The sequence below is a fragment of the Thermobia domestica genome, chromosome 10 (genome assembly GCF_964235325.1).
Source record: "Thermobia domestica chromosome 10, izTheDome1.hap1.1, whole genome shotgun sequence".
Classification (NCBI taxonomy): domain Eukaryota; kingdom Metazoa; phylum Arthropoda; class Insecta; order Zygentoma; family Lepismatidae; genus Thermobia; species Thermobia domestica.
The window spans coordinates 163411873-163429210 of record NC_137463.1 but is presented as its reverse complement, the minus strand read 5'-3'; the positions used below and the strand labels follow the sequence as shown (position 1 = coordinate 163429210).

General features: G+C 35.9%; 1 protein-coding gene across 1 annotated transcript in view; it reads right to left on the bottom strand.

The window, feature by feature from the left end:
- Nucleotides 1–14305, bottom strand: part of LOC145661656 (acyl-CoA Delta-9 desaturase-like) — a 39447-nt gene extending 25142 nt beyond the window's left edge. Inside the window, exons 1-2 of the mRNA XM_081726980.1 lie at nucleotides 13961–14305; nucleotides 5379–5595 (exon numbers count right to left, since the gene is read on the bottom strand). Of these exons, the coding sequence (XP_081583106.1) occupies nucleotides 5379–5595; nucleotides 13961–14014 (271 nt within the window). The 5' untranslated portion in view covers nucleotides 14015–14305. The remainder of the gene's footprint in view (nucleotides 1–5378; nucleotides 5596–13960) is intronic.
- Nucleotides 14306–17338: the final 3033 nt, after the last annotated feature.

Sequence of the window (17338 nt, the reverse complement as noted above, 5' to 3'; positions counted from 1 at the left end):
AAAAATTATTTTTCGAATTTTCAATGGATCATAACTATGAAAGGAGGCATTTTTCGGCCCATGTTTATTAGAACTTTTTTCTTTCATTTCGTATAAGGAATCGCCTCCCAAAGTTTGTCGGTGGAGTTACCTACCACCCTGTATATATATATATATATATATATATATATATATATATATATATATATATATATATATATATATATATATATATATATATATATATATATATGGGGTGTTTCAAAACAACACCGACAACGTATTGGAGAGTGATTCCTGAGATCAAGATAAGACAAAAGGTATAGACCAACCTGGGTGCATAAATGCTTCCTTTCGGAGTTGTAGGCTGCCGAAAACATGAAAAAATAAACTTTAAAGGTCCATTTTACGGCATTCGGACATATGGCATGAAATCTACAGTACAAAAAACAAACTCAGCATGTGCTAGGTGGCCACAAATGCTATCTGACCGAGTCAGAGCAGGGAGAAGCTGATGAGTCCTCACGGTAGTGCATGGGTGCGTCCGAAGGGAGCAGGCGTGTCAGCGACGGGTAAGCGAGGGTAGTGAAAACAAGTAGATTTTAACAATGATACGAGTTTCAATAACACTTCTCATGGCTTCACAGTAGTAACATTCCACTTGTAAACATAAAGTTCAGCGCCTGTGCAGTAAGCAGAAATACACCATTGGTGGAAAACAGAATCCAATACAGCCATCTTTCATATGCATTCACTTATTTTATCCGTCGTAATGCACTTGTAATTATTTGATACTAGTAACCTACACTTGTAATCCTAAAACTTATTACTTTGCATTATAACTACTCGTAATTCTGTCGCCTGCAGAAATTTGTTCCTTATGAACATGTCTTTTCATGCAGAGTATTGAATTTTACCTGTAAGTTCTCGTAAATGTGGTGTGCCAAACATATTATTAATTAACATATTAAAAATACATATTAAAAAACACACATACACGCACACTCGTATAATGTGTGTATATGTACGTTTCTTTGTACGTAGGTAAGTAGATAAAAAAAATATCATACAACTAGATATGAATACACAAAAAAAGAAATATCCTGGCGATACAGGTAGTTCATGGTGAAATGATGCCAATAAATGCCTTCAGATTGGAAGCATTTCATATGTCAATAGAATTTTAAAAAATCACCAGTAATGACCAGTCTTTGAAAACGACAAAATTCACTGGGTTAAGTTTGACCCCTCAAGCCCCTATTCTACAATTGCTTCAAGTTTGAAAATATTATTTACCTTAATTTTTAACATTCCCGGACAAACTGCAGTTTGTGTGTGTCTCTTCACCCCTCTCATCTTCATATTTCGATTCCTACCGTTATGATTAATCCAATTGGGAAGAAAAACAGGATTTACTAAGAAAATTAATCACCATCAAAACGTCGAACACGTATTTCTGACTGTGAAAACGCTCCTGCGTACACTATTAAGTCATTACTCAGCACTTTGTATACCACATCATCATTAACAAATCATATATAATAACTTTTTTAAATAGTAATAAGTAAAAAAATTGTTGTAACTCTTATTGAAACGTTTGCGTGGCGTCCGAAGCGATTAAGAAAATTTTTACTAAATCTGTTTCTTTGGAAACCGTCAACAATATTGATTTAATAGAGCGCCAATACTTTTAAAGGGCGCCGTATCTTTTAAACTCTTCCCTCTCCATTCTTCTCCAGACTCAGTTGCCAACGCTTTTCATTATTTTCCCGTAACTTCCATGTTTCAGACCCATACAGCATAATATTCCACAGGAAGCACTTTATAAGTCTATTTCTCAACTCTTCGTTTAAGGTCCAACAATATAGTATTTTCTTCCTCCTAAAGGGCTCATTTGCCATTCCTATCCTATCTCACGGTCATATTTCATAGCAACCCACATTATGCTTTATTTTTTTCTTTAATTATGCTTTATTATGCTTTTATTGTTCATGCCAATCATTGTTTTACATCAATCGTGTATAATGTATTAATATAACACTTACTATATATTAAATATTCTAAATATCTTGATCTATTTATTAATATTTTATGCAACGAGTTTCTTCCATATTTAATGAACTTTCTACTTAATGCACTGTAAAGAGATGTGCTTAGCTCGAGTGAGTTTTTTTAATCACTTGTGTGCATATTAGAGTGAGGACTCTACTTCAAAGGATTACACCGAAAAGTTTATAGAAGTAAAAATAAGCTTTCAGTGTTGCATTGTTATGTTCTCAAAGATTTTGCATTGCAAATATTGTTTTTTTTTAAAAAAAAATATTAATACAGTATGTTAAACTTGCAGTTAAACAAAAGTTTCCAGGATTTGTTCTAATAGAAGTTTCCAAGAATTGAGCTATATATTTTAAATTATGCTTTATTTTCTAAAGATAGGCTTTACTATGCTTTTAAAATTAGTTTCTTCTGGACCCTTAGACAACCACAACCATGTTTAAGGTACCAACCATATGTATAAATTGCTGTTATGCTTTTTATGCTTTTGGGTTTTCCTATTAATAATACTACCCAGGTATAGGTCACCTGTTCTATTTTCTCTCCTCTTACATCTACATATGACACCGACTACTTTGTCCCAATCACCATGACTTTTGTCTTTCTTTTATTTTCATCCCATATTCTTCACAATCCTTCCCCAAGTCTTCAAACATCTTATTGATTTTTTTCTTCAGATTCTGCAAGAAGCGCCATATCAATTACAAACTGTATACACTTAATCATTCTACCTCCTACTGGAATGCTGTCTTTATTTTGTAGGCTCTTTTTCACTATCTCTTCTAGATTGATATTAAATAATGTATGCGAGAGATAACATCCCTGTCCTCTGTCAGTTCCTTTTCTATTCTAACACTTACTTGTTGGCTCATTATATAAGTTGCTTATGAGTCTTTGATTTTTCATTCCAGCCCAACTTTCTTTAGAATTTTCAACAACAATTCCCAGCTCAAGCAGCCAAAAGCATTTTCTAGATAAATAAATACAACATACACCTCTTTCCCTTTTTCTACAAACCTTCATCAATCATCCTTAATAATCCAAATGCATCTCTTATGACCTTACCTTTCCTGAACCCGAACTGTTCCTTCTCAACTTCTTCATTTGTTCTTCCATCCAACCTTCTGTTTAAAATTCGAAGCAAATTTTTTGTTGCATGAGATATGAGACTAGTAGTTCTATAATGCTAACATCTCTTTCATTTCGATTTCTTAGCCATCGGTATCATGATCGTCATCAGGAAGTTTTGGCCAGTCGGAACCATTCTCTCTTGCCCTTGTCTCCCATATTCTTGATGAGTTCTTTTCCCTCATTTTTCGCAACATCTGTTCTGTAACCCATAGTTTCTTAGCAGTTTTGTGTTTGCGGTAACCTACTACTTCTTCTGCAGCCTGCTGTAAGCAAAGTTTAATATATTCTCACCATCTGTTATTACCTGCAGCTATCATTTCTTGTTTGGGTATTTTTCTTCGAATTTTTCAACCAAAAGATTTCTTACTTCTTCGTTTTTCAGCTTTCCAGTATTCAATATTTTGTTGCCTACTTTTCTTCTGTCTACATTTTTCAGTTGAATATCAACTTCGGCAAGCACAAGGTTATGATCAGAGAAAATGTTAGCCACGGGAATGGTCTTTCCTTAATTATATTCTGATGTCTGTCCTGAGTCATAACATAATCTATCTGATATCTTTGGTCGTCTATTGAGGATTTCCATGTATGCCTTCTCTTGTGCTGATTGAGCCACATTTTCCCAATTACTAGTCAATTCTGTCTAGAGAAATTGATCAGTTCGTCTCCCCTTTCATTTCTTTCCATTGTAAACCATATTTGCCTACGACACTACCTTCCTGTTTTTCTCCCACAACTGCATTGAAATCTCCCTTTACAATTATACATGCACCCCTCTTCTCCCTGTCTATAATTTCTTGTATTTTCTCATAATTCTTCTCTATTTTTCAATTGTATGCGAAGTCGTCGGTGCATATGTCTGTATCACTACTAGATCCTTCTTTTTAGCTTTAAGTCTTAACATTATAACTCTATCATAAATATATTTTACTTTCACTATTTTCTCTTTTAATCGCTTACCAAGAATTATTCCTACAGTATTATGACCGCCCTTTTCATTATCTGAGTAAAACATTTATATCCCTCGCTGTTCAACACCCCATTACCTTTCCATCTAACTTCATAAAGTCCTACCAAATGTGGATTATGTTGTTTCATTTCCTCTTTAAGATTTTCTAACTTCTCTCCCTGTATCATGGACGTACGCTTCATGTTACTATCCTAAACGTTTTGCTCTTGCTTGTCTTTGTTTTTCTATCTATCTTCTCCAAATTATTACTTTGTCGTCCAATAGTCTTTCCAGAGACATCCCTACCGGAGATCCGAATGAATGTATATTTTACCTCCGGGACTATATTTTGACCTACGAAAGACCATTGTACATATGTTCTCTTTCTGCTGTCAGCAAACTAGGGAAAAATAGTGTGATGGTTTCCCGTTGTCTTCCACCCCGCAGTATCCCAGCCGTTAAAGTCACTCTGATCATGCCTGAAACTAATGTCCAAGTTTCCCTACCAATAACTATGATTTCCGTCAACTTGGCTGCTGGAGAACTCCTGCCATCTCCCAGAACACTCTTCGTGTGGCTCCTCCATTTACATAATTAATGGTGTAGGATTAATTCGGTAGGGATGGCCCTTCTTGTAGTGAATTATTGCCAACATAGCTATAAATTTCAGTGTACTAGGCAATCCTCCTCATCCAACACGCAAGTGCCTTCGTAAAAGTGGTATTTCTCGGGGAGGCTGTTATGCGTAAATATACGAAAAAATGGAAAGAAGTTAGAGATAGATGGTTTGAAATCTACGGTGGTGGCTTTTTCCCAATCACACAAGCCATTTGTGCTTCATACTGAAAAGAGACCCTATGTTATGCGTGCGAAAAATCAAAATTGCTAGCTCAGCAGACTTTATCTTGGGCCTTCACGATAACAAGAATACAATATTGTTGGGAAATTGATTCTAGGTGTTCTATAAATGTTCCTTTACACAACAATGTGCACTTCCAGTGTTATTTTTGCGTCCTTTTACGTTCCGTCCACACAACCTGCTGAACTGGAAGTTTTTTTTTTTTTTTTTTTAATTTATTTATTTAACATAAGGTACCTTACCAGTGTGGACCCCAAACGACTGGTGAAATTGGAAAAAAATCTCTTTTGGATTGAAAAGGACCTACTTCTATCAACATTCCTTTCTTTCCATTTTTGTATCTTCACTCATAACGGAGTTGACTATGGCCCTTGACTTTTAATACAACCTGTAATTTACAGTACTTACTCCATAAAACTGTAGATGCTTTAGCTTTGGTGAAGAGTAGAAATAATCCCCAGGTGCCAAATGTATGATCCATGATCAGCCAGAACACGAAGATCCATATTATCCCTCGCTTCGTATTGTGTTCTTTTGCATTGATTTCGGGTTCTGTAGAAATCAGGCCATCGGCTACTTCTTCAGCTGTGAGTAGATTTTTATCGTGCATCTCTCCAAATAAAGACTGCAAATAAACCACAATATTTAAATATAATGTGTAATATTGGTACATTCCTTAGTCTTTTGAGTATATTATTAATTAAATACACTTATCAATAATAATTAAGTGTAAATTGTGACATATGGAGTCCTAAAGGAAGACACAATAATAATAGAATACATTTTAAACTAAATTGGTACAGTGGCGGACCTAGGAGGTAAAAACGGGGGGAGGGTAAACATTTATAGCTGCTAGTATTTTCACTGAAAAATTTGAAGAGAACTGTAATTTTATATATATTGATAAATCTCATTTTCTTAAAATTTTACATGTACACCTCCTTGTGCAATTTGGTTTAATGCAATTAGGAATGGTTTGCGTAGCTGAAGATTTTTATTGTCGTATAAATTACAACAGATATTAATTGTTTCACAATGTATGAGTTTCAATCATTTATTGATTATAGCCCAGAATTTTGAAAATCAAATGGCAAATCAACAAAGTGTAAATAAGAATGTACGTGCTAATGTTAACAATATAGTGCCTGTTCACAACATTAGTATCAAGCAAGGTTGTAATAATGTAACTCAACCTAATGGAAATTCCAGATTTACCGGTAATGTAAATAGTAATACAACTTTTAGAAACATAGGTACAATAGGCCTAACATGACTAATTTAGTTAATAGATTCCATATGACAGAAATTTTCATAACAACAGACGTACAAGAAATAAAGTAAATTGTACTCGTAATTCTACACAAGACTGTGAAATGCAATGCAATTTAATCGATGCGACATAAAATACAGGGTGTCCAATATATAATGCAACCTGGAGTTTAGGATAGTAGACAGCGACGTAGCTTAGATTCTTTTCTGGAGGGGCAAGCATTAAGATTTGGACCCCCTAGAAAAAGTTGTTTTGGGCCCTCCCGCAGAGTTCGAAAATAGACCCCTTCTTTCCATCTTTCTCTTACTTTTTATAAGCCCCCTCGGAGTCTGTGCCCTAGGCCCGTTCCCATATATGACAAATGAATTAAGCGGACAATATTGACAAATCTCAAAGCCATACGAAAAATTTTATTTCTAGGGTCCCTAATAGTAGACATTTTTTTTTAGTGAAATGGGCCCATGTCTAATTTTTGTTTTATTTACCTTTTGTGTGCTGTTTTGTTTATGCAATGTAGTGAATCTGTTTGGTGCTTTCTTTACAATTTCATGTTTGTATTGTACATGAAGTAAGAAACTTTTGTCTTAAAGTGGGCCCCCTCGAACGACGGGGAGCTTCCCTGGAAAGCAATTGCCCCTCCTACCCCCAACATGTTACGGCCCTGATAGTAGAACTTTTGAACCTAAAGCGATACACAAATAATAGTTATACCAAAATGAAGCCTTGTTCATGCATATATTTTTAAACTAGGAAGCAACGACTGAAGTACACTAGGAACTACACAGTGTTGCCAGATGTAACCAAAGGTGTAATTTTTTTGTAAAACATGTAAATTGACTCATAACTCATACGTATGGATGTTCTGTGGTTAATTTTCAGTTTGTTTAGTTGGAGTAGCTTGGAAACTATGGAGCAGAAAAAAGAATTTTCATTTCCACTGATAACTAATCGGATGAGACCTCTGTAAGTGGGAACTAGGAAAATCCTAGTTTTCATGAATTCTACATGGCAACTCTGCTGATGTTTCAGTGAATCAAAAGGTGTGTTAAGGATCTGTCTACATTATGCAATTCCTGGAAACAATGAAAAAGAAACTTTGAAATTATCATGAAAAGACCTTTACTTACATGCACCCGGCAACACTGCTATTACCTTGCAATGAGTTATCAGCTCTACAACAGATGCTCGAAGTACTTCCTGTTTTGATTCAAACACAGATTCAAACGTTCCACCATGTTGGCAGCAACTTAACGAAAATTAGAAGTCTTAATGTTCTCAATTGTACTGCGAATGTTCGTTTTCAGGTCTTGTATAGTTCAAAGATTGTTCTTGTATATGAACAGCAGCGTAGCATTAGTGTAGCACTTGAACACGTTACGGAGGACATGCTAGAATGGATGTGGGAGAAACTAGAATATCGCTTAGATATCCTGCGTGCCACATATGTCATACACATTGAACTCTGTTAAACTGGTAGTAAAGTTTTAGGTGTGTCAGAACATCATAAAGCATCTTCTATCTAAGTTAAAATATTATTCAAGTTGAAATATTATTCTTTTAGTGTTATTTCAACGAGACTATAGGTCAAAAATATATTTTTCTGTCAATATATTAGTCAAATAATCTTCTAGGAGTCTATTGATATTACAAAGTACGGTAGCTAATATCCTCAAGTTTTAAAATGGGTAGTGTTTTGCACCTTCACTCGAGAATGAAGAACTATTAGCGGAATGTCTAACCCGGGCAAAATTAGAAAAGTGGTTGGAGATGGTTTTCTATATAGCGGGTCTCGCAGGGCTATAGCCACGGGGGACCCATCGGGGCCAGGCTCCCCCAAATGATTTCCTCGCCCCGCCAATGACCAGCTTTAAAGTTTACATATAATTAATCATTTACGGTAAAAGAGCATGGAAAAATACTATTTACCATAGTGATTTTAAAATAGTATGGTATCTCTTCCTTATACCGATCGAAAAAAAAATATATGGTATACTTTTCTGTGACAGCAGATTACACAAATTACTGCAATTTATTTGACATTTTGAAGACAAACGTTTTAAACATGGTATTATAAATACTACCATTAAACAATGGTAATAAACTAAAGTACATTATATTTTTATATGCTGTAACTAGTGTTTTAAAACACACTTTTTTATCAGATGGAAAATTTGGTGAAAAATAACGTTTTTATTCAAGGTTTCAGCTTGGATTTTTTAAAACAAGAGTTTCATTCCCATCTAATGGATGGGTGGGCCGTAGAAGGCAACACCTTCTCTGTGGCTAGAGATATAAAGTTTGGATTTCATTCGCTCTGTTTAATGCTACTTGGTGTAAAACAGGAAGTGAGATATAGCTGCTAATAAAATAATTGTTTTTTAGTCACGAATAATAAATAGATATTTTTGTCAGGAAATCTTAAAGAAATTAAATGCAGTTTCAAAGAAAATCAGTCTTATGTATAAAGGTAACCAAGTACTGTATGTTCTGTCGCTTTTTATGGGGGTCTGTGTTCCATTAGCCCTCACATTGTGAGTTGAATGCGAATGGAGATAAGACGAAGGTGAATTGTTGGTGTGGGTATATCCAACATTCTACCTGGTTGTGGCAGTTCAGTTAAACCGTGAACTTGCGTAAGGACAGAGTGAACATAAGACTTCTACAGAGCGTTATAAGGGTGTGTATTCTATACAAGTTCAAACTGGGGTCAAACGCCGCTGCAACTGGGAGAAAGATATGCCAGGCCTTTGGTGAGGGTGTCGTGACTATGCGGACAGTGCAGAGGTGGTTTAACAAGTTTAAGGACGGTGACGAAACACTCGAAGACGCACCACGTGCAGGACGACTAACACATGTACAAAATGAAGATCTTCAGGCAGTAATTGAGACGAACAGTAACCAGACATGTGAGGAACTGGGACTACAATTCAGTGTGAGTGCAGAAACCATTCGGCAGCACCTCCATCAACTTCGGAAACACTACAAGTATGGTCGATGGGTTTCACATGATTTGACTCCGGGCCAGAAGGTAAGCTAGCACATGTGTTTCTTTGCTCTCTCGTCTGAGGAAGGAACCATTTCTGGACAGGGTGTTGACTTGTGATGAGAAATGGGTCCTGTACGAGGCTCCACGGCGCCGTCATCGTTTGTTAGCACCCCATGAACCGGTTCCAAAACACCCAAAGCCAGTACTGCACCAGAAGAAAGTCCTCCTGTATGTTTGGTGGACTGCATGCGGCATAGTGCATCGGGAACTACTACCAGCTGATCAGAGCATCAATGCAACTGTGTACTATCAGTAGTTGAGCAGTGTTCAAGGAAAACTCAAAACTCTAGAGCCAGCACTTCTGAATCGCAAAGAGGTCCTCCTGTTACCAGACAATGCTAAGCCCCACGTGGCTAGGAGGTCCTAGGACACCATTCTATGCCTTGGATGGGGAAACACTATTTCATCCGCCATACTCCCCGGACATTGCACCATCCGATTATCACCTGTTCCATTCCTTAGGCAACCACCTTAGAGAACGCCAGTTCAAATCCCTACTAGAGGTGTAAAATGCACTTCATACCTTATTCACTTCACGGCCCACGAAGTTCTACTACGATGAAATTCATGGCCTCCCAGAACGTTGACAGAAGGTCGTCGATATCTGGTGAGTACTGTTTTTAATTTTCCAGGTACGTCTTAGCTCCAGGTGACATAATCTATGTTCGACAGTGGTGGATGAGAAAGAAAGCGCAACACTTACGGTATCGACATTTGCGGTACCGCGACATTTACGATACTTCGATTATCGACATTTGTGATACTGGAACTCTTGCGGTACTATTCAAAATAACTTATTTTCCAAGCCGAGAGAGAGTATTTTCGGGTGTTTAGTTACAGGATAGGCGCACAGTATGAACTGCTATACAAAGACCAAGTTTTATCACATTGTTGTAGTCAGGAAGTTGTTCTAGGGGAAATATATGACTTTTCAGAGGGTCTAGGCTTTTGGCATACTAAAAGCAGGCTTAAAATCTTTCAGAATATGATACCATTATTAACCCACTATTACATACAAACCCTTCTCACGGCATCTAAGAGCATGTAAACGCAAATATAATGATCAATTAGACAGAGAAAATGAAAGAATAGTTACCAAGGTACAGGTAAACACATCTGAAAGATATAAACAAATGCTTGTTTGTAATTGGCCAAAACTGGAAATTGTAAATAAATCCTTATCTCTGACTGGTCAAACGCCTGACCATGATATTTAAAGGGAACTTTTAGAAATATATATATTTGTTTTCTTTCATAGTTTCCGTTAACAGTTTTCCAATAACTATTTGCCCCTCGTTACTCAAAGTGATTGAGTAATTACGCGTAAGTTTATGGAATTATCCAAAGACCAACTTACTAGCGGAGTGATTTGTCACAAGTCACTCATTTGGGATACAGTTGTCTATTGTTATGAGCATATTTAGGGATATGGTCAGATCTAGCTCGGAATAAGTATAAAAAACAAAGTCAGAATTAACGTTCAATGAATTAGTAATTTATTTTTCTGATGTGTAATCGAGTTCAATTAATACATTACCGTAGTAGATAGCTTCTCTTCTGGAAGAAACAAAAACTACTACAAATTTTGAATGTGTGCTATTTTCTTCAAGGATTTCTTGACGTCTATTGAGGCTACATATTCAGTAGTTACTGTGTTTTCTATTCTTCTGCCCAATCTTATGTACTGATATCGTCTACGTTTTTCTTCTATGTTAAAGTTCTTCTTTCATATAAATAGTCGTTATACACAGCCTTTTTTTAAAAAAGATACTTAATCAGACACGTTAGGAGTTGGCTTACCTATTAATGATTTGAGTCTGTGGTTTTACCCTTAAACAGCATTATTCGTTCTGTGCTCTCGATTCCAGCAGTTTCACATGGAGATGTTAATAAAGTTATTGTTTAACAACCAGGCCCGGAACTGGAGGGAGCTAGGGGGGCCTGGTTCCCCCTAAACTTTTCGTGGCCCCTTTAGACCTTAACACAAAATGCTCTTATTAATACAACAAACACAATTTAGCTATGTGTAAGAGAATTTTCAATGACTTGGCCCCCCTAACATATTCATGCCCCCCCCCAAACCTCTGTGGCTGGTTGCGGGCCTGTTAACAACAGTTCTACAAAATAATCTAAAACAACTCTCAAGTCTTTGGTGATATGGTGCATCTTCCATAATGGAAAATCATCCAACATCGACATCATCTACAGGGAGAAATGCTAGTATATAGCAGAACACATTCTGAGGAGAACCCAGTCACCTCTAGAACTTATTTATAGTCATTTGTAAATCCTAATTCCTGAACCTTTCTCCACAAATACTGATCAAAATGGAAATTACATCCACTAATGTACGTTTCCGGGAATGGTGTTCAGAGATGTTATTGCAGCTAGCTCGAAAAACAGTTTGATTAATTTCGGATTCCAATCATTAATATTAGCCTTCACAAAACGAAAAAATCTCTGATACGTCTTATTATCTCTTTCCGGTAAGAGGACGAAGATCAATGGGACAATGTTTGTTTCCTCCAAGTTACTTCGGATGTGTGCGTGTGTTGTATATAATTGGGCAAACTGCCAACTACAACACTTAAATGGCTCGTCCATTCAGTTGCGCACTATTTTCCCTTCGCAGTACAAAATATTAACATCCTTCCTTTCTTTGTGGTATAATCTGCAAACACGAAGTTTGTCTCATTATCTATTTTCAGCATATACACACTTCCCACGGTATGTACCACAAATGTCCCACTATCTAAGGAAAAGTTTTGAACAGTATCGCTGTGTCCCAGAAAAACTGTTTTCCTCATTGTACCGCAAGTGTCCTGATACCGGTGAGAAAGCGATAGAACTTTCTTGGTTATCTTTATAGATAGGTTCTGTGTACAAAGGCTTAAATTGAAATAGTTATACACAAAGGTATAATGTTTGGTCCGGGGCAGTAGTTCTTGGTTAAACATAATAAAAACTACCTGGAATATAATTTGTAGAGAAAAAGAAAAATAAATAAATAAGTAAATAAAAATAATAAATAATAAATAAAATAATAATAATAAGCTAAAAGAAACAGTGTTTTTAGTTTTCTGGAAGGAAACGAAAATTTTCCGGTTTCTTCAGGCCTCAAAAATACTAGCTGCAACACATTTTTTTTTTTTTGCTTTGTACATTGTAGCTGGCCCCCCTTCAAAAACGACGGTCCCCTCCTACATAAACTTGCTGGCTACACTCCTGGGGTCCCGTCATCTCCGACACCAAAGCGAATGAACCTTCGCAGTCTGCCCAAGCGACTTCAAATTGAATTATACACAAGTTTTACACAAACTGAACAAAAGACGTTGTAGTACAATAAGTTACGAAAAAAATTGGGTCCTATCAAATCTCTGGCGTCAGCAGAAAAACGTAGCGGAAAACACGTTATGCATACGCTTAAATATTTGGATGCTTCTCTCGTTCTTTTTTCATTTATAGAATAGTTTGTGAGAGAACAAAAAAATCAGAATCCGGGGGAAATACATATACTTCCTATTTTGATTGAAGCATAAAAATACAAGCGCGAATTTTTCACTATTTAGCTTTCTGAAGAATATCTAATATTTCCTTCAAATGTTAACGATACATGTTTAAAAAGATGTTATCATTCAAATATTTTTCTTTAGTGCAATTGACACTGCGTCCAGTGCGTGATGCTGCATGATCCAGTTGGGAGCATGAAAACAAAAGCTACAATTTGTCTACTACTTAGTATATTGAAAATAGTTTTCTGGGAGCTAGGAATGTCTGTTAAGAAAACATAATATTGGGAGAAGGACCAAACAAATTAATTTTTTGTTGTGTAGAATTTATATATATATATATATATATATATATATATATATATATGGGGTAGGGCAAATAAAAGTGGCCCGGAAAACAAAGTTCAAGGGTATAAAGCAGCGATTCCCAACCTTTTTCAACTTGCGGCACAATACGGGTGTTACTTGGATTCACGCGGCACACTTATAGATATTATTATTTGTAAATATAAAACACAGTGGTGTTTTTTCTGTGATATTATTGTTCTCTTTCTCACAGAGAAGAAAGCTCGATCATTGGTTTCTCCCCGTGGTTAATCATTGTGCTTATTATACATTCTAATTTAAAAATAGAAACCAATTGTAATGAAATATTGGACTCAGGATTTTAAAACTATGCTTTCTTTTTCGAAAACTGTATCCACCGTTTCACTAAGAAGAAAGATCACTAAATAACGAACGAACAAACAAATCTCTTTTAGTTTTAAAACACAAATGCAGGTAATTTGTATGCATGTTTGCTTTGTCGAAAGGATTGAATGATATTTTAAAATTTCAAGTTGCGAAATAGTTTCCAACAATAGAGAAGCAATAGTAGTCATAACAATGATAACAAATACTTTTTTCAACATTAAAAATGTACAGAAAAGTAACACGGTATGAAACTTTAAGTTGTAGTTCCATAGTAGACGTTCATAGTAAATGTGAAATACAAATATACATTTTTCCTGTCTTGCAATTTGATTGCTATAGAATTAATAATTTGTTTCGATTTCCTCGCGGTACACCAGCGACCCATTCACGGCACACCAGTGTTCCGCGGCACACCGGTTGGGAAACGCCGGTATAAAGAAACACAGCAAAGGAAAGGAAATAGTTTGCTAACCTGCTTATAGATGATGTTGAAAATGATCACCATTCTTCTCTTGAATGACCACATGAATGAAAATTACCATATTTTCAGGTGTTCGGACACGTTTCGGATTTTTTTTTTTTTTTTGCCTTGTTCAAAACAGATCCTGTCCTACGCCATTTTCTGACTAATCGTTGCATTTCATTCTTTGCTGGCACTTTGACACCATGAAATTCATGAGCAAACAACTGATCACACGCTTTTCACGAATTCGTTTTCACGTAAGTTTCCATAACGAACACCCTCTGCTGCACTGTGAGTTCCATCTTGACCTGTGCACTGCTCAACTCACACTGACATAGCTAACACTAATATCTGAACCGGTGGTGTGCGTACACGTGGTATGGTCACGTCCATCGTATCCACTCATCCGGGCCACTTTTATTTGCCCCATCCTGTATATATAGCCTACATATTGATAGATAGATAGGTAGATATGATTAGCTCGGGCGAAAACAATGGTAAACGCGCCACTTCAGTGATTCAGTTATTAGGTGGAATAGATTGTGATCGAAGCACAGAATAGTATGTAGGTATTTAATACCTGCAAATGGCAGGAGAATCTTGTTTGGTGTGTGTGTTATTTTATTTAATTGCACGGGAATATTGAACTCTTTTTTTTAATTTACTCGAAAATCAGAAAATGTCACAATTGTCTTACCACAAGCCGCAATTATACTTTTATATGTTAAGTAAATAAAAATCTAGATAACTCTATCTACATACTGTTCTGTGGTTCGATCACAACCTATTCCATCTAATAATTCAATTTCACTGGAAATGGCGCTTACAATTGTGTTCACCCGATTCGCTTATATATATATATATATATATATATATATATATATATATATATATATATATATATATATATATATATATATATATATATATATATATATATATATATAAGCCGGATTTAGGGGAAGTGCAAAGATGCACGTGCACCCCCCTCCCCCTTCGTTGTAAATGTACACTGCCTAAAGTGAGAAGCTAGCAGTGCAAATAACAACACTTTCCGAAAATTTCTACTCTTATGTTTCCCTTTGGGTTTAAAACAAAGGGAAATTTTGCAAAATTGATATTTTGACTCAATTTTCTAAAAGTCGAGGTAGTTCCCTCGCCTCGCTCAAGATAGTTCTAAATCCACTTCTGGATTACCGTTACACCATACAAGATTGGATAGGTTATTAAATATAAAATGCATATCTCTAATATTTTAAGATGTGTAGGTGTAATTACAAGTCAAAAAAATTACACAAGTTAATGTGTAATTACTATAATAACAAATGCCATGTGTCCTTCCAGAAGATATTCCAGATAGGTTTCTTTCCCTATCTATTTTTCAAGATGTTATAAACGCAAGTTCTAAGAATTAAAGGGACATCTTGTATCATTATTTTACTTGTTTGCAGAACGAGAAGCAAAAGTAAATTCTAAGGGTTACTTCTTTTTCCTTACAGCGCAAAGTATTGTTTGACATGAATGTTTCTGTCCTTTATTTACGACAAAAGTAAATACATCTCTGAAGTAAGGGATTGCATAATTACTCTAGCGATAAAACAGAGTGTGGCAAGTTAAGTATAATGATCAAGACACCAACATTCTCTAGTTTACTCCAGAAGCTATTAATTTTGGCAACTTATTCTTCAATAAGTTAAATGGCACATAATTAGGCTAAAAACGTTTTCAGAATAATATTTTCTTTAACGACGAAACGCTATGTTAAATTTAATGAGTATTAGAGGCCGATATTTAGAGTCTAACGGTATAAACAAGTTAATGATGTGATTATAAACGAGTTAAAATAACTTGCTATTTATATAACTACCAGACAAATATCCTGTCTGGTTTGTTTCAAACCTAAGGAAGGATCAAGTTTTCGGTGCCCTGCATTCACACGTGATTTCAAGTTCAGGCGGAAGTACTGTAAACAATGTTTTTATTCTTACGTTTCTCATATGTAGAACTTAAATTTTCTATATCAGTGATGCTAAATTGCAGCTGCGGGTAAGACGCTGCCTCCTGAAATGTTTCTATTCGGTCTGTAACATAGTTCCGAATCTGACGAATTCAATTTTATTTCAGGACGCCTCAGTTTTAAAGAGATTATGAGCATCTTTTATAAATACATTCACAATTGCATTTACCATATTGCCCTTCATATCCTTTCAATCATTAATAGGATTTAATATTAAATGGATTTTATATGTAAAATGTACAATTGTTGTTTTTAATAAAATACAGGGTGGCCCAAGAAATTTGATACCATTTGTTTTGTTCATTACATATGTATTTATATTCAAAATATTAGAAAGTTAGTGCAGGATTAATTATATGAGTATGGAAATTTAGTTGAATGAAGTACGTGTTCAATGTGATCACCATTTTGTTTTACAACCTCTTGCGAGCACATCTTTACATTTGTCACAACCTTCCTGCATAAGTCTTCCGAAATTAGATGGCACAACTGTATGATGAGAGTCCTGAGTTGAGGTGCACTTGTAGGGTTCCTTGCTAAGACATTATCTTTCAGGTAGCCCCACAAGAAGAAATCACATGGATTGATGTCAGAATTATGCGGGGGCCACTGTCTCCTACTTTGGTGACGCTCAGGAAACCGATGTGACATTACCCGTTCAACAAACATGTCATACAGATAATCAAGAACAACATTTGCAGTATGTGGGCGGGCTCCTTCTTGCATGGACCATTGAGTTTGTAATGGGAGACCTGTTGCCAAGAATTCTGGAATAAATCTGTTTTCCAACATGTCCTTATATCGATATTTGTTTACCGTCTCATCAAAGAAAAATGGTCCGATGATTCCATGGGATGAAATTGCTGCCCATACACTAACCTTTTCTCCATAATTTTCCCTTTCGTGCAGAATATAAGGATGTTCGCTTGCCCAGAAACGAAAATTTTGCTTATTCACTACACCATTTAAATGAAAATACGCCTCGTCAGTAAACCACGTAATGTGCAGAACGTGATCCTCTTGCACTATGAAGCGAATTGATGTCTTCTTTGCTTGTCATTTGTTGTTAATTTATGGACAACTGTTATCTTGTAAGGGAATATGTGAAGATCAGAATGTAGAATTCTTTGTATGGACCGACGAGATATTCCTAACTCAGCAGCCGTCCTTCTTGTTGATTTTCTAGAACTTCGTGTCAAAACAACGCGAAATGCTGCAATGTTTTCAGGGATGCGAACATTTGGTTCGCGCCGTCGATTCTTTACCACAGAGCCAGTTGCTTCAATTGACGATATAATCTCTGAATAGTCTGTTTACATGGAGCCCATTTGGTACGAAAGTGTGCACGAAAACGTCTTTGTATCGCTACA